The 26,493-nt window shown below is 37.6% G+C and overlaps 1 protein-coding gene across 4 annotated transcripts in view; it reads left to right on the forward strand.

Moving 5' to 3' along the window:
- The window catches only part of PTPRK (protein tyrosine phosphatase, receptor type, K), a 756,434-nt gene that overhangs the window by 572,389 nt on the left and 157,552 nt on the right, over window positions 1-26,493 (forward strand). For all 4 annotated transcript variants that reach the window (XM_006834676.1, XM_006834677.1, XM_006834675.1 and 1 more), the window contains exons 10-12: window positions 595-796; window positions 4,275-4,380; window positions 22,776-23,049. In XM_006834676.1, coding sequence (XP_006834739.1) covers window positions 595-796; window positions 4,275-4,380; window positions 22,776-23,049 — 582 coding nt within the window. The remainder of the gene's footprint in view (window positions 1-594; window positions 797-4,274; window positions 4,381-22,775; window positions 23,050-26,493) is intronic.

A 26,493-nucleotide genomic window follows, 5' to 3' on the forward strand; every position in this document is an offset into this window, starting at 1 on the left:
CCTTTGGGGCAGTATTGCTCTTTTCTGTAGGATTGTTATGAGTCTGGCTCCAATTCAGCCATAGTGCATAGGGTTTGGTTATGGTAGAGAGAGGATCATGGGAATGGGATTCACTAACATAGTGTTGTAATGTGAGACTCTGTTAGCATTCTTGAATAATTTGTTCTAAAATTTGTTAATAGTGTGAAATTTGGTATATAACGGACATAGTATGGAAAAATGTTGTTAAGAAACAGTTTTATACTTTCTGTGTCTCATCTGCACAGAAGTCTATATCCTTCAGGTTTCCTATGAATCTGTGTTCATATTTAAGTATGTTATTGTATTGTTTGATGCTTTTTTAAGGAAGAAAATGGAATGTATATTAATCTATTCAAATATAAATATCTAGGTTTATGTGTGGTTAGATGGATGGATAAGCACTTAGATGAGAGATAAACAACCATATTAAAAAGGAGAAGGAATGGAGGTAGAAAAATGATGTTTTACTCCAGAGAAATGCTATTTACATACTACCTTATTTAAGAAAGGTTTATTTATGATTTACAATTACTTAGGCTGGATATGTAATAGGAGATATATTTCTTTAAACAGGTCAGCTATAGCAGCATAAGGTCATTTGATCCTGCAGTTCCAGTGGCTGGACCACCCCAGACTGTATCTAATTTATGGAATAGTACACACCACGTGTTTATGCATCTTCACCCAGGGACCACCTACCAGTTTTTCATAAGAGCCAGCACAGTCAAAGGCTTTGGACCAGCTACAGCCATCAATGTGACCACCAATATCTCAGGTATGTAAATGAGTAAAGTGCAAATAGAGTGGATTATTCTCTTGCGTTGTAATAGCTGGTGATGGAGAATCACATACTTAGAAAAAGTAGTTTGTCTGATTTATTGAAGACACTTTAAAAAATCAGGTGAATATGAATTATTTTCTTGATATATATCCAAACATATCATATAATCACTTTTAATTGCAGCATTCTTTGAAAAAAAAAAGTAACTGTATTTAAAAACGTCAATGTTTATTATAAACACTAATAGACCTGTTGTATCTTTGAGGAATTGGTAATTGCCACAGCATCAGCTCTGTAATAAAGGAATTTTTATAAAAAGAGTAGCATTAGATCCTTATACTAGCACTCCAGTACCACATCTATGTGCCTTTTTTTTTGCTGACATTTTAAAATAAATAAGTGTTATCTCCCTCTCAGCAATCTCACATAAATATATGGTCATCTAAATTTGAAAATGAGAATGTGCCAGAGAATTTTAAGTTGCTAATCTAGAATATCTTGTTGGGGTTCTTCCTCTTTTTCTCTGACCCTCCACCTTACCAAACATGATATCCTCAACAAGATGGATTGGCCAAGTGGCAGCAATGATGGACTCAAGCATGGCAACAATAGTCAGGTTGGCCGGATTGGGCAGTGTTTCGCTCTGCTGTGCATAGGGTTTCTATGAGTCGGTACTGACTCGATGGTACCTAACAACAACACACTAGAATATAACTCAATCACTTGTTATATTATGTCCACAATTTTATAGTTTATATTTGACTAAATTGCTTACAGATATAATTTCTTTAGTCAAATCCTTATTTAAACCTGATGAAGCTCTGGTAGCATAGTGGTTACGAATCGGGCTGTGAGCCGCTAGGTCAGCAGTTCGAAACTACCAGCTGTTCCGCAGGAGAAAGATGAGGCTTTCTGCTCCTGTAAAGATTTCCAGCCTCGGAAACCCTGTACAGGGTTGCTGTGAGTCGGAACCGACTCCACGGCACATAACAACAACAACAACAAATACTTCCTAGCAATTAGCATAGTAATATGCCATAAATCTACTGCAACTTATATATTTTTACATTGCTTAAAATACTAAAATAAATATTTATTATATATCTAGTAAATGAAATTTTGACTAATGAATATTTTAAAGGATCAGGCATGTAATATATTAATTTTGAATATGAAATGCCAACTTTGTTTATGTTCATTTTCATTACAATTGTACATAGCACATAGTATTGATATGTTGTTGTGTGCCGTGGAGTCGGTTCCAAGTCATAGCGATCCTGTATAGGATTTCTGAGGCTGTAAATCTTTACGGGAGCAGAAAGCCTCATCTTTTTCTTGAGGAACAGCTGGTGGTTTCAAACTGCTGATCTTGCAGTACACAGCCCTATTTGTAACCACAAATACAACAACAACAAATACTTCCTAGCAATTAGCATAGTAATATGCCATAAATCTACTGCAACTTATATATTTTTACATTGCTTAAGATACTAAAATAAATATTTATTATATATTTAGTAAATGAAATTTTGACTAATGAATATTTTAAATTTCCTCAAAACCATCTTGGATCCAGTAGAACAAAATCCAAGTGTCCACACATATTAGCATTCATAACTTTTCATGGCATATTTCCTCTAACTGTTATTTCTCATGTCAAACCCACTGCTTGTAGCTTTTTAAATATATTGTGTCCTTTCAAATTTGGGGTCTTCAAACATACTGTTTCCCCACCTCTGGAATTTAGCCCATGTTTATAAGCATTTTACTGATAAGTATTTTACTTCTCTTTTAAGATTTAGCTCAAGTATCACTTAGACCCTAGATACCTTCTCTGTGTCAGTTTTGTGACTTCCAACACTAATTTAAACTAGTGATTGTAAGAGTGTAGTCCCTGGACCAATGGCCTCACCTGGGCCATCTGGTAATGCACATTACTAAACTTTTCCCCAGATTTTCTAAATCAGAAATTTAGGAGAGAAGTCGGAAGTCGGTGTTGGATAACCAATCTTTGCTTTAACAAGTTCTCCAGATAGCACAGGAGTTCTGGCATAGAGCTATAGGATGAGCACTGGACCACAAGGTCAGATTGAACTGCAAGGTCTATCCTCAGAAACCCTATACATGGTTGCTATGAGTCGGAAACGACTTGATGGCACTTAGCAACAACAACCTGATAAGTTTGATGGCCCTTGTTTGACATCTACCATTTTGGAAAATTAGTTGATTTCACCTGGCTATTTGTTGGATTGTTCATTCATTTATAAGAATCCCATTTAATAAAATTTTAACCTTTAGTTTTAATTCTGTGAACTAGAATTTGTCAGGGATTGTGCTTTGTCTTTATGGGTGTGCAGTTGCTCTCAAGTACACCCACCAGACTGCTAACCACAGAGTTGGCAGTTGGGGTCCAACAGTCACTCCACTGGAAACATATGAGGTGGAGTGTGTTCTGCTCCTACAAAGATTTATAGCCTCTGAAACACTATGAAGGGACTTTATGAGATGGAATCAACTTGACAGTGCTTGATGACAAAGACACACTTTGTCTTATAGCAATTATATACTGAAAAACTTGGCAACAGTATGATTTCATAAATATTCAGCGAATGAATAAAACTTTTTTAGAGACTCTCAGTTCTTTTTGATACTGCACACATTTTACTGAGCGCATAGTCCTTTAAACGTCTTTCTACATACAGGTAAATAATCTAAAGCCATTTTGAAGTTACTTTTTCACCAAGCTCAAGATTAGGAAGTTGTCTCCTAGATTACCTTTGTTCCTTTCAAAAGCCTGGCAAGTAGTAAAAACTAAGGTTCCCATTCCCATTTACCACACTTGCTTGATAGATTTCAATAATGGTAAAAAATAGTCTAGATAAGAAAACCGGAGCTTTTTCACCATTGGAACATAAATAACACTGTCTAAACAGGCATGGAGGATTACTGTAGGATTAGCCCTGGACTACTGACTGCAAGGTTGACAACTCAGACCCACTATCTGCTTCACAGAAACACAATACAGGATCACTATGAGTTGGAACTGATTCCACAACACTTAGCAACAACAACCCAGGCAGTCTTCATCTCAGTTATTCCCATGTGAGTCTCCATAAACAGAACTCTCCACATTTGTATTGGTACTCCCTTCTTGCCATCTCATCATTGCGAATTTTAAAGTCTTATGAAACTGAAAGCTGCAGCATCTTCACAAAATTATTGAGATGTATATGACAAATTCCCAGATTATTATTTCAAATATAAGAGGAAATTTTGTCTTAATACTTTCTGGTGCATGAGGTTCTTAGATTGAATGTTCAGTACCATGTGATATTCTACAAAATAATGTACATTTTAGATAATTAAGTATTAAATTGATTTTTTTCCTAAGTTGATATTTTTTATTCATCTTGAACTGTAATATTACTGTTCATTAATAGAAACCTTTTCTCCTTAATTTCTCATCTGCCAGCTCCAACTTTACCTGACTATGAAGGAATTGATGCCTCTCTCAATGAAACTGCCACCACAATTACTGTATTACTGAGACCAGCACAAGCCAAAGGTGCACCTATCAGGTAAGGTTGTGGTGGCATTGTGCCATCGAGTCAGTTCTGAGTCATGGTGACCCTGTATAGGGTTTCTGAGGCTGTAAATCTTTACGGGAGCAGAAAGTCTCATCTTTCTCCTGCAGAGCTGTTGGTGGATTCAAACAGTAGAGCTTCAGGTAGCAGTCCAACAAGTAACTCAGAATACTTACTTATCGTCTAAGTTGTTTTTGTTGAGTGTCCTCAAGTTGGTTCTGACTCATAGTGACCCTGTATAAGTTTTCTGAGAAGCAGCTGGTGACTTTGAACTGCTGACCTTGCAGTCCAGTGCTGATCCACAGCATCACACCAAAAGTTCTGTCCGATAAGGGGGGAAATAATGATAGTAACAGGGAACAACAGCCACTGTAAGAGATGCTTTTCCATAGTTGATTCTGAATGGTTTTTTGGGTGCTCTCAAGTTGATTCTGACTCATAGTGATCTTGTATAGGGTTTGTAAAAAGTGGCTGATTGGTTTGAACTGCCAACATGGAGCTTAGCAGTCTAGTGCTTATCTGACAGCACCATAGTAGGCTTCTTGTTGTTATTAAGTACCATCGAGTTGGCTTCACCTCAAAGCGTCCCTGTTAGCAGTCAGTAAAGCAGTCCATTTCCTGCAGACATTCATCGAACAATTATTGTCAGGAGGGTGATTCTTTTGTCCTATATTGGGTTTGCTTTGTTTTGTTTGTTTTTTCTCATTTGACAGCTCTCACTTATAGATCCATACTTAAAAATAAAATTCTAAGGAAATTTTTAAGATGCTCAGCACTATTTGGTTCAAGACTGTTGCTATTCTTCTTCCTCTAGTGCCATTTCATTTTCCTGCCTCTGTTGGTATCTATAGCATAAAACTTTTGAAGATATTGATCAAAAATTGAATGAGTAAATAACTCCTGTCCAATGTAGTAAATCAGTTTTGAATAATTTCATATGAAATGATGGAAAACTAGTAGGAAGCATTGTTGTTGGTAAGGGTTATCAAGTCGGTAATGACTCATGGTGACCCTTTGCACAACAGAACGAAACATTGCCCAGTCCTACGCCAACCTCATAGTTGTTTCTGTGTTTGAGCCTATTACTGCTGCCACTGTGCCAATCCATCTCATTGGTGGTGATACTCTTTTCCCCCAACCTTCCAGATTAGAAGCTTAGAGGAAATCAAAGAATAGGTGTAGTGAATCCAGCCAGCCTTGTGACCTCTTAATATCTGAATTGTTCATACCTGAAATTGCATAGTAAACACTAAAATTATTTTGCCATGCTATTTTCTTTCCAATAATAAGCTATTTCATATTATCCTCTTGTAGGAAATTGAAAACAATGTTATTTTCAGAGATTGTGTCAAATTACTTCAACCAATTTCTGTACACTTGTGCAGGCATATCTTGTGTTCTCATGCTTCACTTCATTGCACTTTGCAGATATTGTGTATTTTTTCCAATTGAAGGTTTTGTGGCTACCCTGTATGAAGCAAGTTTGTCAGCACCATTTCTCTAACATCATATGCATACTTCATGTGTTGGTGTCCCATTTTGGTAATGTTCACAGTATTTTAGGTTTTTTTCATACAGATGTTATACTTATAATTGGCTATGGTGTAATACAAACACAAGTTTATATATCCTGGGAAACCAAAAGAAATTCATGAGACTCTTTTATTGTGGTGATCTGGAACTCAACCAGAAATATCTCCTAGGCATGCCTGTAATTAGATAACTTTCCAAAGCTTAAGCAAGATTCTATTTGAAATTGATAGCATTTTTAGATATTTTCTTATGAAATTTCTATAGAGAAATAAATCAAGCCAAAGAAATCAGTCTACGTATTTCACAATTACGCCATATCAAGTTGCTTGCATATTTGTTAAAAACAAACAAACAAACTTTGGTCTACATCTAAAAGCCAGTGAGCACACATTGACCATTCTAATAATCCTTTGTTGCTGTAAAGGGGGAATTTTTTTTCATATTTGAATAAAGAAAGCAGTTTTGAAAGAGCCTATACAGGGAACAGTCTTGAATCCCTCCTGTCACAAACTCTTGGGGACAACACAGCAGAGAAGAAGAGATAGGTGAGTGTACTTGTCACATGAACACTTGCAAATCATTGGCTACTTGCAAATTCAAAATAAGTATCTGGCACATCTCATAAGTCAATGATTTATGAATGAATCTAATTCCTAATCCAAAGGAGAAAGAGACAAGGTCTTCGCCCAAAATCTTTTTTCTACTGACAAGTTATCAGGGTCCTTCATATATTGCTGCATATGATAAAATTACTTTGTGATGTTTGAATCTGCTGCTGTTGTTTAATTGAGTCTTCAGTTGTATTTACATTTAATGGAAAGTGATGTATTTGAGTGAATTCAGCTTTCCTGTATTCTAAAGTTGCAAACTCAGTGTATTATTATTATATAACTAAGCTGTGTAGCATAGTTTATACTGCCTCTTTATTCACTTAATTTGTTCCATATACATTGACTGAAAATGATCACAAACAGAAACAGAAATCCTTTGCCCAGTTCATCGTGAGCGTGTGTGTTCTGTGTGTGTAGCCTCTGGTGATGCGCATGTGTGTGTGAACGCGTTCCCGTGCATATGACCAGCGTAGTTTTTACTAATGGGCTGCGAACCTCAAGGTCAGCAGTTCGAAACTACCAGCTGTTCCATGGGAGAAAGATGAGACTTTCTGCTACTGTGAAGATTTACATCCTCGGAAACCCTGTATAGGGTCGCTATATGTCAGAACTGACTCCACGGCACATAAACACCATCCAGGGTAAGCGGAGTCTTGCTAAACTTTTGCTCATAGTGAGTGTTCAGTTTTTTTCTTTTTAATTAATGAGCACGTTATTGATCAGATATTTAAAATCCAAAAGTCTTCCATTTATTTTATTTACAATTACTTATAAGATTTCTAATTACTAAGTTCTTAGTAATTACTAAGTTATTTCTAAATGTTGGTTACTAAGAATTCACATGGTCTGAACTAATAATTGTAGGAAACTCCCGGTTCGATGCTGTAGGATCAGTACTAGACTTCAAACTACAAGGTTGGCAATTCAAACTCACCAGCTGCTCCTCAGAAACCCTATAATGGGTTGCTATGATTTGGAACTAACAGGAATCCTGGTGTGTCACTGTGAGATAAAGCAGTGGTCTGCAAGGTCTGTTTGAACCACTGGGTCTATGAATCAAACACCAGCATCTCCTTGGAAACCCTACACAGGGTCGCTATGAATTGGAACTGACTTGCTGACACTTAACAATAACAACAACAACAGTAATTATGCAAAAGAACTTCTAAGTAATCATATATCCCTACTCTAAATTCGTAAATGCACATCTTTGGTATTTGTTGGAAATACATCTGACCACTTCTAGAATTGAGTCCAGTGGTTGATAACTCCAAAGCATATAAACTGAAAGAAATTTGTATTTAATAAATAGATTTGAAAACTAGAACACTACAAGAAAAAGTAATTTAATGATACATAATCAAGTCACAGATTTTCTTTTTCATTAATGAATTTTACTACCAGAGGAGATAGGGAAGCAGAGAAAATATGTTTCCCAATTGATATTCTATTCCACCTTGTCCATCTCTATAGTCTTTTTCCCCCCTAGAGGTACTAGTTTATTACAGAAAAGAAAAGAGATGGTTTACTGCCAAGGGAAGTTACTTATAAAGGGTAAAAAAATAAAACCACTCTTTCCAGAAGTGACAAGCTAGACGTTTTTCTGTGTGAAGTGTGTGAGCTAGGGCTTTTTTTTTTTTTTTTCCTGAACTGAGTGATTGCGTGATCGTTTACAGGGGAGAACATTGAATTTACACCATCATTTCATTGCAGTAATTAAAATCTCCTCCCTGCACCATCATCCAACAGTATTTGCTTCTATTCTCTCTGTTTTTGTTTTCTTTTTCGTAGGAGGGAGCTGGGGAGATGTACACAAAAACACTCAGGAATATAATCATTTAAACAACCAAAGGGCACATTCTGCCTGCCTCCTGGCCGTCAGCACTCAGTACTTCTCTTTCCGTGAGTCTTAGAGTCCTCAGCTCCCTCTCTCCATGCCCTCACCTCTGGTGTCGCTGCTTCTCTGGATAAGGACCTACATTCCACTTGTGGTCCTAGGGTCCTGTTTCTGGACTATAACAGAACTTCTACCTTTACAGTTGTGACAGACCCATTTAGTCATGAACAGACACACTATTCTATTAAATCATAACAAATTTATCCCCATATCTTTTGGGGGCTGAGTTCAACCACGTTCCATAGACTCCTACTGAGTTGGAAATGAGAGAGAGAACAAGAAGAGCTGGTTGGTCCAAAGTGTGGTGAGACCTGGGGACTTCTGAGCCCAAGGACAAAGACAAAGCCACAGAAGGCTAGAGCTGAAAGTGAAACATCCAGCTGATATGAAGTGAGGGGAGACGCAAAAGAATCTGCAAACTTGCAGATAGTACCCATTTGACCTACCTTCGATGGCTTGATGATCAGAACTTGACTAGAGGAAGAAGAAAAAAACAATTTTTTGATAAAGGAAATGAGGTTAAATTGCTACAATTTGATGAACTTGATACTTTTTTATGGATGTAGTAGCTCAAAATACCAACTGAGAGGAAAGGAGTCTTCACATCAAGTATCAATCCTATCTCCTTTGTATACAGGATAGGTAGGGAAAGGCACCTTAGAAGTTGGCTACCTAACATGAAGGGGCAATAAAGGCAGGAAGTGACTGGCTTACAAATTTTCAAGAGGGAGTTTAGTTTAAGAGTGTGCTGAGGAAGATAGAGTCCCCACTGAATAATTTTCATCTTGTGTAGATGGGTCTGGTGAAAAGAGATGGGGATAAGGTTCTACAGTATTTTGTAATGACATGCCCAACTCCCTGGAGCACCTATAGGTGGGAATCAGGAGGTAGGTCAGACTGGTTCACTTAGGATATTCAGCCTCAAAGGAGCCCTGTTGTCTTTGCTCTTTGACTCCTTCAGTCAGGGAGCCTATCTTTCTGTTTCTGACTACAGTCCTACATGCAATCTCACTATGAGTAACTAGAGCCGTATCTTGAAGCTAATCTTGCCTAGTGTCTTAATTCCTTTGAAAATTAGCTTGATGTGACTAAAACCTAAAGTTGAATACTTACCTCTCTTTTCAAATATAATTGAAACTAATTGATGTTTTAACCAATTTTTCAATCAAGCATGTCAGAGTACCAGAATCTCTTCTCTAAATAATGCTTGATGCCTTTTCACCCAGTCTCTGGCCTATCTCCACTCCCCAGTCCCCAAGAAATCTTCTCTTTACCACCTAAATAATTCTTTTGAGAGCATTAACCTATTAACAAACTCATGGCCATTGAGTGGATTCCAACTCATTGTGACCCTTTGTAGTATTTCCAAGGCTATATTTCAAGAGCATACAGCTTCATCTTTCTTTGATAAAGCAGCTGGTTGCTTTGAACTTCCAACCTTGCAGAATGCAGTTCAATGCCTAGAGTACAGTGCCATTAGACCTTTTTAGTTGCTCCTAAATATTAAGTTCCCTCTTCTATGCATTATTCCATTATCAATCTCTTGCTAGATGGCACATCATCATCCACTGACAAGTGGAAGTAATTCTTATTCTTTCTGAGCCACTCTTCTTAATGTCAAACAAATCCATGTCCAAAAGTTTCCATCAGAGCAATTAGGAAAACCTTTATAATTTATGTGTTCTGTTAATTTAGTTTTAAGAAAGCTAACAGTAACAATGATTTGTATAAATTCATAGCTACCAATAACATTCCATATGGAATGGGTCATGTGCTAGATACTTAGAATAAATATTCACTTGAGGCCATTTATACTCTTTCTTTAATAGTTGGAGACTAAAGACCCCCTCTTTGAATGTGCAATAGACTTGGTGATTCATTTTTGATGAATAGACTAAAGCAAAAGTGACTTTGCCACTTCAGAGATTAGATTATACAAGTTACTGAGTTTTCCATTTTGGTAGTTCCCTCTTTGGATAATATACTCTGGGGATTGGTCCATGTGAGGAAAACTATAGGTCTCTAGGCAAGAGCCACATAAGTGAACTCAGAAACAAATACTTTAGCTTTTAGATGATTGCAGTCCCAACCAACAGTTTAATTGTGACTTCATGAGAAACCCTGAGCAAGGCCATCTAGTTAAGTACTCCCAAATTCACATCACAGAATTTCTGAGAAAATAAATTTTGTTGCTTTGAACCACAAAGTTTTAAGGTAATATAGTAAAAGATAAATTATACTTGCACCCAAACAGCAGAAATTTCTTTCTACAGGACTCAGCTCACAAGATATTTATTTATTTTATTTGTATATGTCCACTGGAATGGGTAGAAAAATCTTCACAACTGGATTAATAAATAACATCATGATAAATGGGGAAAAGATTGAAGTTGTCAAAGACTTTAGTTTGCTTAGATCCCAAATCAACCCTCATGGAAGCAGTAGTCAAAAAATGAAGAGACATAGTGCATTAGGCAAATCTACTGCAAAAGACGTCTCTTTCAAGTTCTCAGGACCAAAGAGGTCAATTTGAGGACTAAGTTGTGCCTGACTGAAGCCATAGTATGCATGTGAAGTTGGACAGTGAATAAGGAAGACTATAGTAGAATCAATACACTTGAATTATGGTGTTAGAGAAGAAGAATAAAAGTACCATGGACTGCCAGAAGAACAAACAAACCTGTCTAGAAAGAACTGCAGCTCCATAGAAGCCAGGGCAGCAAAACTTCATGTCTCATGCTTTGAACATGTTGTTAGGAGGGACCAGTACCTGGAGAAAGACATCATGTTTAGTAAAATGGCGAGTCAGCAAAACAAAAGAGACAATGAGAAGGATTGACACAGTGGAAAAAAACAATGGGCTCAAATGTAACAACAATTGTGAGGATGCCTCAGGACCAGGCAGTGTTTTTTTCTGTGTGCATATAGGGTTGCTATAAGTCTAAACCCACTTGAAAGCACCTAACGACAACAATTAGAATGTAAGCCTTATGAGAACAGAGACTTTGACTATTCTGTTACTCTTGTAAACCTAGCGTGTGAAAATAGTTCATGAAATGCAACAAGCAATCAGTATTGGTTGGATATGGGATATGTATCATATATTTTTTAAATTAAAAATACATATATTTATGTATATATATATAATGTATATACATCATAGCATATATATAGTACTATCATCTTTAGTAAGTTTATAATCTACTAAAGGGATGTCATGGTGAGTTGGTGATGATAGTTGTGTACCATCGAGTCAGTTCCAACCTATAGAGACCTTGTGTAGGGTTTCCAAGGCTGTGAATCTCAATGGGAGCAGAGAGCCTCGTGTTTCTCCCTTGCTGGGACTGATAGAGTCTTAACTGCTGATCTTGGAGTTAGCAGCTCAGTTCATAATCCTCTACAAAACTAGGACTCATTCAAATGAAAAAAGATGCATATAGAAAACAATGTATCTCCACTGAGTAGTATCCAATCTGACTAGGCGGGCTGATGAAATGAAATGCAGATAGGTCTCTTGTGATACAATAGTGAATAATTATTATCAGGACTGATTGTAAGGGTTAAAAATGTCAAGGTAGACATTTTGTAGCAAGGAGAGGAGTGATTAACTTTGCAGTCTAGGAGCGGAGGTCCCTGGGAACATCAAGGGAGAATCGCAGAGAGCTGGACCCTACCCAGAAAAGCAGTGATGCCTGGGATGGAGGCAGAGATGATGACGTGGAGCAATGGAGCAGTTGGGGACTTTAGAGAGGGAGATGGGCTGTGTGCTGATGATCAGGGAACAGGCTTGTAGTGTATACCCTTTGGTTGGATGATGCATGGAGGGGATTGTAACCATGGCAATGAAACGATATATGATAGGATGAATGGAAAATTAATGTTCTCCCATGTAAACTATCACATAATTCACCATAAAACATTAATATATATATATATATAATACCATATAACATTTGCAATGTATGGAGCACTGTTGATTAAGTGCCTGAATACTAAGCAAATGATTGGCAGTTTGAACTCACCAGGGATTCTGCAGGATAAAGATGTGGTGGTCTGTATCCTTAAAGACACATACTTACATACATCTGTATATATATATTGATCATACAGTCACTATGAGTAGGAACTGACCATCTGATATTTTCCTTCAAACATATACAACACTGGAAAGCACCCAATAATCTGTACCAAGTGATTTGGAAGACTTCTATCCTCACTATTGTACCAATAAGAAAGATCGTGATAACTGAGAAAAGATTGAGGTTGTCACTGAATTTGTCTTTCTTGGGTTCACAATTAATTCCTATGGATGCAACATTAGAAGGATCAAGTGATGTATTGCATTAGGCAAATCTGATGCTAAAGACCTCTTTAAAGGATTAAAAAATTTTTAAATGTCACTTTCAAGACAAAGATGTGCCCAGTTCACTCCATATTTTCATTTGCCTCTTTAAGATAGTAAACACTGGACAATGAATGAGGAAGATTAAAGTAGAACTGATACATTTCAATTACAATTTTGACAAAGAATATTGAATATGCCACAGACTGCCAGTAAAATGAAAAAACCTGAATTGGAAGAAGTATAGCTGGAATGGCCACTATAAGTCACGATGGCAAGACTTTGTTTAACATACCTTGGACATGTCATCAGGAGGGAGCAGTCTAAGGAGAAGGATATCATACTTGGTAAAGTAGAGGGCCAACAAAAAGGGGACCATTGAAGAGATGGATCGGCACAGTAGTCTTAACAGTGGGCTCAAATATAGCAATGATTGTAAGCATGGCACAGGATCAGGCTATGTTTCATTCTGTTGTAGATAGTGTTACTATGATTGAGAGTGGACTGAATAGCATCGAACAACAACAACAACAATGAGTTTTAAAAATAAATTTCATAATTTTTTGCTTCAAATTCCTTCTCAAGTTGTTGTTTGGTGTGTCTCCTCAGTACTTACTCTTATGCACTACAGAACAAACACTGCCCAGGCTTGTGCCAACCTCAGAATCATTGGTACACTTGAACCAATTTCTACTGTGATTGTGCCAGTCTATCTCATTGGGAGTCTTCCTCTTTTATACTGATCCTCCACTTTACTAAACATGATGTCTTTCTCTAGGGACTGGTCCCTCCTGGTAATATGTCCAAAGTATAAGAGATGAAATCTGACCATCCAGGCTTCTGTGGAGCATTCTTGCTGTACTTCTTCCAAACAAATTTGTTTATTCTATTGACAATCCATGGTCCTGGTAATATTCTTCTCCAACACCATGACCCAAATACATCAATTCTTCTACAGTCTTCTTTATCCGTTGTCCAACTTTCACATGCATACAAGGTTACTGAAAATACAATGGATTGGGTCTGGTGCACCTTAGTCCTCAGACTAAAGTATGATTGCTTTTGAACACGTTATAGAGGTCTTATGCAGTAGATTTACATAAAGCAATACATCATTTTATTTCTAGATTGCTGCTTCTATGAGTGTTGATGGTTGATATGACCAAACTTAAGTCTTTGAAAACATAAATCTTTTCTCACTTTATCTTATGTTATTTTCAGTAATGAATATTTCTTTACATTAAGGTGCAACTTATACCAATGGCTGTGGTCTTTGATCTTCACCAAAGACCTCTTCACTTTCAGCAATCAATGTTACATCATCTGCAATTCACAGGTTGTTAATGAGTCTTCCTCCAATTCTTTTCTTCATATAATCCAGCCTCTCAGCATACAGATTAAATAAATATGGTGAAAGAATACCTGGCGCATACCTTTCCTACTTTTAAACCATTCTGTGTTCCTTTGTTCTGTTAGAAAAATTGTCTCTTGGTCTAAGTACAGGTTCCACATGAGCACAATTAAGTGCCCGCAATATTCATTGTACACAATGTTGTTCATAGCTTGTCATGATCCATACCATCAAATGGCTTTGCATAGTCAATAAAGCACATGTAAACTCTTTTTTGGTATTCTCTGCTTTCATTCAAGATCCATCTGATGTCAATATTGTTATACCTCATTCCACATCCTCTTCTAAATCTAGCTTGGACCTCTGGCAGTTCCTTGTGAATGTACTGTTGCAGCCATTTTGAATTATCTTTAGCAAAATTTTACTTACATGAGATATTTATGGTATTGTCCAATGAGGTCCATGTTCTGTTAGGTCACTTCTTTTTGGAATAGGCACAGATATGCAACTCTTCCTTGTTCTTTGCCAATGCTTTCAGCACACCTTGGACTTCTTTCTGTACTACAGTTTGAGGAATGTTTAGCATGTTCTTCCCTTTTGCTTTTGCAAATCTCGATGTTTGCACAGTTGATTATAATATTTGACTTTGTCTTCTGGAACTGCCCTTTGAAATTGTCTATTCATTTGTTCCATTTGATTTAGCATCTTTATGCTGGAGAACAAGTTTCAGAATCTCTCCTGACATCCGTTTTTGGTCTTTTTCTTTTTTATTGTCTTAATAATGATCTTTGATTTCTAACTGTATGATGTTCTCAATGTCATCCCACAACTCTTCTCGTCCTTGGTCATTAGTGTCTAATTCATCACATCTCAAGTTAGATGAGATATATACCAGTAGTGATTTCTTGTTAGTTTTATAGCAACTCTTCACTAAGTGTAAACAGTTTTAAAGAGTTCACCAAGATTACAGTTGATCTCTGTATTGATTTTACACATTCCTTCTTGATATGCATGAAACAGAAATGTAAATGAGGAAAAGTGATGTGTGTTGAAAGGAACTGATTGAATCTAAGTCCAACTAATGGAGGTAAAATTCCACTAGAGAATTTCAAGCAGTATCATTACTTGTAAAGGTAGTTTGCATATTTTGTATGTCCTGGAAAGGTGACCTACTTAGGATGTTGTGTAAGGAAAGATTTCAATAAGTGAGTCAAGACTTTAAACTGGAAAATGGTATTTCCAGGTGAGGTTATAGAAGAAATTATAGTACAGTTTTAATTGATTTCAATGTAAGGGCAAACAGATATCTAAAAGGTGACGTAAGTTGACCTTAAAAATTTACTCCTGAAGGACTGTTTTTAGCCATTTTCATTGCCTACCATAAACAGTACTTAATTGACTACTTAAAGGCATTCCTTTTTGTATATCATGACAAGCTATGGAAAACACTGAAGAATGTGAGTATCCCAGAACACTCAATTGTGTTCACGTGTAACCTATACATAGATTAAGAGGCAGTTGTTAGAATAGAACAAGGGAACACTGAATGGTTTAAAAGTAGGGATGGTGTGCCCCAGGGTTGTATTCTTTTATTATACTATATGCTGAGTGAATAATCAGAGAAGCTGGATTATATGAAGAAAAACGTGGCATTAGGATTGGAGGAAGACTCATTAACAATCTGTGATATGCTGAAAACAAAAAGGATTTAAAATACTGACTGCTGACGCTAAAAGACCACAGCCTTCAGTATGGGTTCACCTCAATGTAAAGAAAACAAAAACCTTCACCATTGGTCCAGTAAGTAACATAAAGATAAACTGAGAACAGATTGAAATTGCGAAGGACTTCATTTTGCTCAGATCAACCATCAACACTCATGGAAGCAGCAGTGAAGAAATCGAGCTGTGCTTTGCATTAGGCAAAGATGTCAGTTTGAGGACTAAGGTCTCCTGACCCAAGCTGTGGTATTTTCAGTAACCTCATTTACATGTGAAAGTAGGACAATGAATACAGACGACCATAGAAGAAACCTTGCATTTGTGTTATGGTGTTGGATGAGAATATTAACAAAACCATGGGCTGCCAGAAAAACAAACAAATCTGCTTAGAAGAAGTACAGCCAGAATACTCCCTAGAATCTAGGAGGGCAGACTTTGTGTCTTATACTTTGGACCTGCTATCAGGACGGACCAGTCACTGGAGAAGGACATCATACTTGGTAAAGTAGAATGTCAGTGAGAAAGCAGAAGCTCCCCAATGAGATGGATTGACACAGTGAAACAGAAATGGGCTTAAGCATAGCAATGAATGTGAGGCTGGCACAGGATTGGGCCGTGTTGTATTCTGCTGTGCATAGGGTTGCTTTGAGTCGGAACCAACTTGAAGGCACTTAACAACAATAACAATAACTATGAATATTCATGGGATCATAGTGAAGACAATATTAAAGAGTGGGCATAATTTGTTTTGGTTTTTTTTTGCATGAAGTCCTCATATGGCGCTGTAGGGTAAGTACTGGACTACTAACTGATGGCACTTAACAACATCAACTGTATCAAAATTGAAGGGATGTGTATGTATTTCAACAATGTTGTTGTTTAGTGCCATCAAGTAAATTTCGACTCAGTGACCCTATATAGGCTTTCAGAGACAGGAATAGAATGCTTTAGCTTTCTCCTGTGGAGCAGTTGGTAAATCTGAACCACTACTTGGTGGTTTGCAGTTCAGTGCTTATTCTACAGGACCACCACACTCCCTATGGTAATAGCAGTAGTAGTAGTTTTTGTTGTTAAGTGTCGTCAAGCAGGTTCTGACTCATAGCGACCCTGAATAGGGTTTCCAAGGAGTGACTGGTGGCTTTGAACATCTGACTTTGAGGTTAGCTGTCCAGTGCTCATCCTACCTTGCCACACAATGACTCCAATCTAACAATAAGACACTAGAAGTTTCCAAATTAAAAAGTGAAATTAAGGATCATAAGAATAGACTTTTGTCACCTCTCTGTTTCCAGCACCTAGAACAGTACATTCGATGTCTATGGTTGGTTTTATTCCAACTCATAGCTACTCTGTATAGTGTTTCCAAGGAGTGACTGGTGGGTTTGAACCACTAATCTTGTGGTTAGTGCTCTAGTGCTTATCCTACAGTGCTGTACTAGGCCTCCATATACAGCAGTTATCCAAACTTTAAATGTCAAGTGATAATAATTGAATGAATGCAAAGTTACCGACTAAAAGTTAATTGAGGAGCTTCTTGTTTACAAATTGTTATGGTTGTAGAAGTGCTGATTCATAGTGACACTGTATAGAGTTTCTGAAGTGGCTAGTGAGTATGAATTGCCGACTTTGTGGTTAGCAGTCCAGTGCTTATCATACTTCACCACACCAGAACATACAGTATTCATGATATTCCAGGTGACAGAGCCACCTGAAGGGAAAAATAATACATATTTTGGCTATCTCCTAATAATCAAGCAGAGAATACCAGAAAGATATTTATCTGTGCTTTATTGACTATGCTAGGCTTTTGACTGTGGGGATCATGACAAGCTAGGGTCAGCATTGTGAAGTATGAGTATTCCTGAACACTTAATTGTGCTCATGAGGAATCTGTACATGGACCAACATGTTCCAATAGAACATTGGAACACTGAATGTTTTAAAATTAAGAAAGGTGTGAAACATGGTTGTATTCTTTCACCATACTTATTCAACCTGTATGCTGAGCAAATAATCTGAGATGCTGGGTTATACGAAGAAAAACGTGGCATCAGGATTGGAGGAAGACTCATTAACAACCTGCGATATGCACATGATAACGACCTTGCTTGCAGAAAGTGAAGAGGAGTTAAAATACTTAACTGATGAAGATCAAAGAGCACAGCCTTCAGTATGGATTACATCTCAATGTCAAGAAAACAAAAATCCTCACCACTGGACCAATAAACAACATTCTTATCAACGGAGAAAAGATTGAAGCTGTCAAGGACTTACTTCTTGGATCAACCATCAACACTCATGGAAGCAGCAGTCAGGAAATCAAACAACATATTGCATTAGGCAAATCTGCTGCACAAGACCTTTCTAAAGTGCTGAAGAGCAAAGATGTCTGCTTGAGGACTCAGGTGAGCCTGACCCAAGCCATGGTATTTTCAATAACCTCATATACATGTGAAAGCTGGACAGTGAATAAGGAAGACCATAGAAGAATTGATGCTTTTGAGTAATGGTGTTAGAGGAGAATATTGAAAGTGCCATGGGATGCCAAAAGAACCAATAGATCCGTGTTGGAAGAGGTGCAGCCAGAGTGCACTTTGGAGGCCAGGATGGCCAAACTTCATCTCTCAAATTTCAGACATATTGTCAGGAGAGACCAGTTGCTGGAGGAGAATATGTTTGGTAAGGTGGATGGTCAGAAAAAAAGAGGAAGACCCCCAGTGACATGGATTGGCAAAGTAGCAGCATCAATAGACTCAAGTGTGGCAACAATTGTGAGGTTGTCCAGGATCTGGCAGTGTTTCATTCAGTTGTGCATAGGGTCACTATGAGTTGGTACCAACTTGATGGCGCCTAACAACATCAACAAAGCAAGGACATCAGCAGAAGGGGCAAAAACTAATTAATTCCACAATTTCTCTTTAAATATCCAGTATCCTATATGGAAATCATACTTAAATATAAAATGTATGGTTACTGTTTCAGCTTGTAGAGTTAAACATAATTGGGGTTTTAAATGTACAGAAACTGAGCTAGGTGTTAAACCATGGAGACATTTCTGCAGACAAAGACTAAGAGAATGTTTTCCACAAATAATTTTCTAGTTGATGTCAGTCATGGCTTGAAGAATATACAAAGACGCCTGAAATTTGATTTTCAGAAGACTTTCTATATGTTTAGTATAAAATGCAGACAGAAAAGAAATGATGCTCATGGTTTAAATTTTAATGGGAAGTATATTTTTGTATTTTTATTTGCCTCAAATTCTCATGAGTAATGTAATCAGTTCACCTCATTTCTTCTATTACTATTTAAGGAATAAATGGCTAATATTAATAAAGAAAATATGTATTACAAGACAAAGTATATGACCATTGCAATGTATTTCTTTTACAAAAATACTTCAAAAAGCTCATGGAAAAATGGACTTAACGATAATGGAATTTTCCCACAAACTATCTGAAATCCCCTAGTATATGTTTGGAGTCCTGGTGTGTCTCTGCAGAGTAATGTGCTGCACTGCAAGGTTGTTTGAATTGCAAGGTCGGTGGTTCAAGCTCACCAGCTGCTCCTAGGAAACACCTTGTACAGGGTCGCTCTGAGTCGGAACCCACTTGTCTGTACTTAACAACAGTATATGTGTGGTAGTATTTCATTTATATTTATTATGCCAGCCTCTCTACTTTATAAAATGGATAAAATTTTAAATTAGGCTTCTCTTTTATTTAATCAGAAATAGTGCCAAATCTGGAAATAAAATCAGACATGTTGATTTTTTTCTTTTAAGGGATATTGTTAAATCCTTTCACCATGTATTCCTTACTCTTCTCCAACAGTTGCAGTTTACTTTGTTCCTGAAACATCTGGAAAACAATTTGCCCTGTACATTGTAGCCTTAATTTGAAATATAACCCCTATGCCAATGTAATAGAATTATTTAAGATTGGAAATTCACTAGATTTTCTTTTTCTCTTTCCCAACCCCCTTGAGCTATGAGATAATTAACAAGGAATGTAGTTTTAAGGATTAGTGTAAATGATCAACAAGGGTAGGTAATTATAATTATTGTTCAGTAGGTAAAAAAATTTGAGATTAGGTTTGTTTGGCAAATGCATATGTGTGTATTCATGTGCATATGTACATGTATCTTGTTGTTGTTAAGTCCTGTCAAGTCCGCTCCAACCCATAATGACCCTGTATAGGTTTTCTTAGGAGCAGCTGGTGAGCTTGACACTGGTATGAAAAGGGACAATACATGAATATGGATTATAAATTGAAAATCAAATTAAAAAGTGAAATTTGCTTAACATATCACATACCTGCTACTGTCGTCTTTCTACTTCATCTCAAAGGGTAAGCTTGTTTATTTCCAGATTTGTAAATTCCCAAGTTCCTGCTGTATGAATGCCTCAGAGTTTGCATCTTTGTCAATAGCTATCCTAAAAGCTTAGCAACAGAGTGTATTGGAGGAACAGAGAATGGTGCAGTAGTATGTATTTTTTCAAGTAATACGGACTTCCACCTTCATTACTTGTGAGTTCGGACATTAAAAATTTTTTTTTCCTGTTGTTAAAAGATATATTCTATCTTGTTCTTAGGAATATTTTAGTTGAAAATGGAAACTTAAAATGATTACTAAGAAAAGAAATGTCTTTTATTTATAAAGTCCCTTTCTTTGAATTTCTGAAGATCATTTGTTTGGAGCTATAACAGACTAAGTAAGAATTCTATCCCAGATTCCAAACGGCTTTAATTGATTTGGTTTGAATCTGTTCATGTTCACTCACTCTTGCTTACTTTTTCATCTTCCTCCCAACCCCCTTCATTTGTTTTTAATGAAATCCATTCCTGTAGGGAGGCAATGAATAGATATGATTTTCCCTATATGTTGTTGTTGTTAAGTTCCATTAAGTTGATTCTGGTTCATGGTGACCCTTTATAGGGTTTCCAAAGAGCAGCTGGTTGATTTGAACCACTGATCTTGTGGTTGACAGTGCAATCCTTACCCTGTAGCACCTTACCACGGGTCCAGGAGCACATTTGCCTGAGATTCAACATTCAATCATGTAGCAGCACACACAAGTACTCATATTTATATTCCATTTCTACAAGCTATCATAATGTACCTTAAAATTTCTTATGAAAAAAGAATATTATTTATATACTTTGTTGTTGTTAAGTACTGTGGAGTCGGTTCTGACTCATAGTGACCCTGCACAGGGTTTCCAAGGCTGTAAATCTTTACGGGAACAGAATGCCTCATCTTTCTCCCGCGGAACCACTGGTAGTTTCGAACTGCCGACTTTGAGGTTAGCAGCCCGATTCGTAACCACTACACTACCAGAGCACCTTATTTATATACTAGTTTTAGAAATTGATTTAAAAAATAATGTTGGGAGGGTTTCATCTTTATTTTAATGTTACTTTATTTCCCTTTGTTTTCTTTCCTTTGTAAAATATTAGCTATTACTGAAAAGTTTGAAGGCTTATAAGAAAGGTATTAGAAGATTTAGGTTAGAGCTTTAATAGGCCACGAGCCATTTGTGCCTACAATTTGTAACATTTTATTGTTAACAACTCTAGAAGCAGAAGTCAGTCTATTTCAGAGGCGAGGACAGATTTCTGTCCATCTGTGCCTGTGTTGCAGCATGTCACTTGTACTTTAGATCTGCATAGCTGTGAGCCAATGTAGATGCCATGGCAAGGTCAAGAGGTGGAGAAGCCTGTCAGCACATTCTGTCTCTAACATAATGACAACTGCAAACTGGTGCTTCCAGCTCCGCCCTGAGGCAGTCATTCTGGTGGGTCTTAGAGCTGTGCTTTCCATAATATCATTTCAAAGGAAAATGTTAACTCTAAACATTTTGAAATATCAGACAAAGAACTTAATCTATTATGTGTCTTTGGTTAATGTCAGGTTCCTTATTAGGGTGACTTCTTGTGCAACATTTGAAAAATGTAGCAAATTCTATAGTGATTTTTTCTTTATTCCTTAATAACTTTATTGGAGTTGGGAAAGGACCTGATGGTGAAGATGGTTATGTGCCCATTTCGACTCATAGCAGCCCTGTACAGGGTTTCTGAGGCTGTAAATCTGTACTGGAGCATAAAGCTGCATCTTTCTCCTGCAGAGTGACTGGTAGATTGAGGCTGCTGACTTTGCAGTTAGCAACCCAATGAATAACCCACTACCCTCTCAGGGCTCCTTTGGGAGAGATCATGGTCCTTGTTAAATTTGATTTTAATGCTGAAAATAAGAATCTAGTAGGTAAAGACTAACTTTGTTGTTGCTAACTGCTATGGAGTTGGCCTTAGACTCATAGTGATGTCTTGCATATTGTTGTCATTGTTGAATCAGTTCTGACTCATAGTGTTCCTGGTAAGGGTTTCTGAGAGCAGCTGGTGAGTTTGAACTACCTATCTTGCTGTTACTGGTCTAGTGCTCATCCTACAGTGCCACACTGGGGCTCGATGCCTCACATAGAGGAATGAAATACTGCCTGCTCCTGTACACCATCCCCATGATCTGGTCCAGATTGGGTCATTGTAATTGATAGGGTTTTCATTTCTTGATCTTTCTAGAATACATCACCAGGCCTTTCTTCCTTGTTTGTCTATTGGTGAACTGAAACTAGTTTAGCATTCCTGACACTCGAGCAGTAGAGACCCATAAGGTGCATTGGCCAGGAATATTCTAAACTGGTGCATGTTAATATGCAATGCCCTGCTTCTTTTTTGGTATTCTGATATGATGCTTTAGATAAGCACTAGACCATAGGTCTGTTTAAATTTCCACGTCAGCAGTTCAAATCCTATATTGGGTCGCCAAAAGTTGGAACCAGCTCAACAGCATTTTTCAACCAACAACAGCTCCTTTATTGCAAAAGCTTAGTGTTTCAAATCTCTAAATGTGTGTTTTTTTTCTTTTTCTAAACAGTGCTTATCAGATTGTTGTGGAAGAGCTGCACCCTCACCGAACTAAGAGAGAAGCTGGGGCAATGGAATGCTACCAGGTTCCTATCACATACCAAAATGCCATGAGTGGGGGAGCACCATACTATTTTGCTGCAGAACTACCTCCAGGGAATCTACCTGAACCTGCCCCATTTACTGTGGGGGACAATAGGACATACCAGGGATTTTGGAACCCACCTCTGGCTCCACGCAAAGGGTATAACATCTATTTCCAGGCAATGAGCAGTGTGGAGAAGGTGAGTGCCCACTAAAATTTATTTCTAACTACTCAGTGGATAGACTAAAGACCCCCGGTGATGCTGTGGGTTAGACAGTGGACTGCCAACTGCAAGGTCTGTGGTTCAAAAGCGCTAGCCACTCCACTGGAGAGAGATGAGGCTGTCTATTTCTACAAGATTTACAATCTCAGAATCATATATAGGGTCCCTCTGAGTCAGCATCAAATCAATAGCAGTAGTTTTGATTTGAGGCTTTTTCTTTTTGAGAAAAGACTGGTGTCAAATTTTATAAATTCAGCAGCATTTTTTCTGAAGAAAGATGGTGTCGGGGATTTGTTTTTCTTCCCAGTTTTGAGCACACTCTAGTGCTGCAAAGGAGCCCTGGTTGAGCTATTGGTTAGGCATTGGGTAGGTAACTTCAAGGTCAGTGGTTCAAATATATTACTCACTCCATGGAAGAAAGATGAGACTATCTACTTCTGAAAAGATTTCCAGTTTGCATACGGATGTTCATCACAGAACTATTTACAATAGCAGAAAGATGGAGACAGCCTAAATGGCCATCAGTAGAAGAATGGATAAACAAACTGTGGTACATGCACACAATGGACTACTATTCAGTGTTGAAGAATAAAACTGAATATGCAAAACAGTTCATAACATGGATGAACCTAGAGGACATTATGCTGAGTGAAATTAGATAATTACAAAAGGACAAATATTGTATGAGATCACTTTTGTAAAAACTCAAAAGAAGTTTATAATTAAAATTAAAGGAAACATTCTTTGATGGCTACCAGGGTCCTGGTGTGGTACTGTGGGTTATTGTGCTGGGCTGAAAAGTCGGTTTAAACCACAAGGTTCAAGTTCACCAGCCACTCTTTGGAAACCATATACAGGGAATGGAGAGTAATTCACTGGCTAGAGGGTAGACATGCTAGCTTGGGTGATGGAGAAGGCAATAGTCAATATACATGAAGGGGGAGAGCAATATACAAGAAAAGGGAGGTTGGCAGAAGAATGATGAAGACAAGAGAAGATGCAGGGAGATACGCTAGAGCTAAAGGGGTTAGAGATAAATAATGATATATATGGGGGTTATGTTCCGTGGAGTCGGTTCCAACTCATAGCGACCCTGTACAGGGTTCCCGAGGCTGTAAATCTTTACAGGAGCAGAAAGCCTCATCTTTCTCCCATGGAACAGCTGGTAGTTTCGAACTGCTGACTTTAAGGTTCGCAGCCTGATTTGTAACCACTACACTACCAGAGCTCCTAATGATATATATATGTATCTCACAAATCATCTCACAAATACATGAGTTTGAAAGAGGGTATTGGTACATGGGTATTTACCTTTCCTGCAAACACAACTATGAATATGGTGGAGCCTAGAGTGGGCAAAATGATGAAGATTTCTTAGATATTATCAAACTTCATAAGGCAATGAGTTGCTGGGCCTGGGGGCTCAGGACCATAGGCTTAAGAGACACCATGGTTAGCTGGCATAACATAGTCCACAAAGACAATGTTCTATATCCTACTTGGGTGAGCAGCAAGTGGGATATTAAAAGCTCATGAGCAGCCATCTCAAGTGCAGCTATTGTTCTCTCTATGTGCAAAAGAAAGAAGAAAAATGAGACTCGGTATCAATTAATCCATCAGACTAATGGAACATGTCAGCATCAGTCTCCACAAGTCTGAGACCAGAAGACTTAGATGGTGCCCAGCTACCACTATCAATTGTTCTGAAAAGGATCAATTAAAAGGTCGCAGACCGAACAGCACTTACTAGTCAGAAAGAGACTGGAGGAATATGAGATTATGGCCCTTGCCCACTCTTCAGGCCTGGGAAGGAACTTAACCTCTTGGCTCAATTTTTAGCCAAGCAGTACGTAAGTGTATAGGGTAGGAAACAATACAAGTAAGTCATTCTCACAATAAATGATGGAACAGTCCATCATTCAAAATCAAAAGAGCAACATTTACTTAAGGACAAAGTTTAGAATGGATGGGAAGGTGGGTGGAATGGGAATAGGAACCACAGGGAGGAAGTGGGTAATTGTTACATGGAGGGAATTGCAGTCACTGAGATGAGACAAAGTGTACAATTGTTGAATGTAAAACTGATGATCTTTTCTGTAAGCATTCACTACATTCACAATGAAATGTTAAAAAAAAAAATTAGTTTACAGTCTCAGAAACCCTGTGTAGGCTCAGTACAAGTCACAATTGATTCAGTGGCACATGGTTTGGTTTTGGCTGTATTGCTGCAGCACTGAACGCACTCATTCGTCTGTGCCGAGAAATTAGGACAACTACCTGCCAACTGACTGAAATCATCCGTATTTGTGGCCATTCTAAAGAAAGATGATCCAACAGAATGTGAAAGTCAAACAATGTCATTAATACCACATACAAGTAAATTTTGTTGAAAGTAATTAAGAAATAATTGCATCAGAACATCGACAGGGAAATGCCAGAAATTCATGCCAGATTCAAAAGAGGACAATGGAAAGAGAGACAGCATTGGCTGAAAGCAGAGAATATAAGAAAGATGTTTTTCTTTGTTTCATTAACTATGCAAAGGCATTCTATTCTGTGGTTCATAAAACACATGTGGATAACATTGTGCAAGTGGATATTCCAAAACACTTAATGTACATAGACCATGAGGCAGTTGTTGGGATAGAGTGAGGGGATGCTATGTGATTTGTGAGAAGAAAGGAAGTGATTTGGGGTTGTATCCTTTCACAATACTTATTCATTCTGTATGCTGAGCAAATCATTTCAGAAGTTGTACTATATGAAGAAGGACATGGCATCAGAATTAGAGGAAGAATCAGTAACAGCCTGTAATATGCTGATGACACAATCTTGCTTGCTGCAAGTGAGGAGGACTAGCAGCTCTTCCTGATGAAGCTTAAAGACTACAGTCTTTAGTAGTTAATTACACCTCAACATACAGAAACCCCAAATCCTCATGACTAGACAGTAGGGAACATCATGATAAATGGAGAAAAGATTGAAGGTGTTAAGGATTTCATATTTCTTGGATCTACATCAGTGCCCTTGAAAACAACAGTCAAGAAATCAAACATATTTCATTGGAAAAAATCTATTGCAAATGACCCATTTAAAGCTTTTAAAAGCAAATCAAAGCTGTCACTTTGAGGATTAAGCCATGATATTTTCAGTTGCCTCATATTCATGAGAAAGCTGGATAATGAATAAAATGAAGACCAGAATATAATTGGTGCATTTGAATTATGGTATTATTTAAGAATACAAGATGTACCTTAGACCGTCGGAAGAATGAACAAATCTGTCTTGGAATAAGTACAGCCAGAAAGCTTGATAGAAGCAAGGGTGACAAGACTCCATATTATCAGGAAGAACCAATCCCTGGAGAAGGATCTCATGTTTAGAAAGTAGAAGGTCAGTGAAAAAGAGGAAGACCCACAA

Source organism: Chrysochloris asiatica, unplaced genomic scaffold, assembly GCF_000296735.1.
Source record: "Chrysochloris asiatica unplaced genomic scaffold, ChrAsi1.0 scaffold00013, whole genome shotgun sequence".
Classification (NCBI taxonomy): Eukaryota; Metazoa; Chordata; class Mammalia; order Afrosoricida; family Chrysochloridae; genus Chrysochloris; species Chrysochloris asiatica.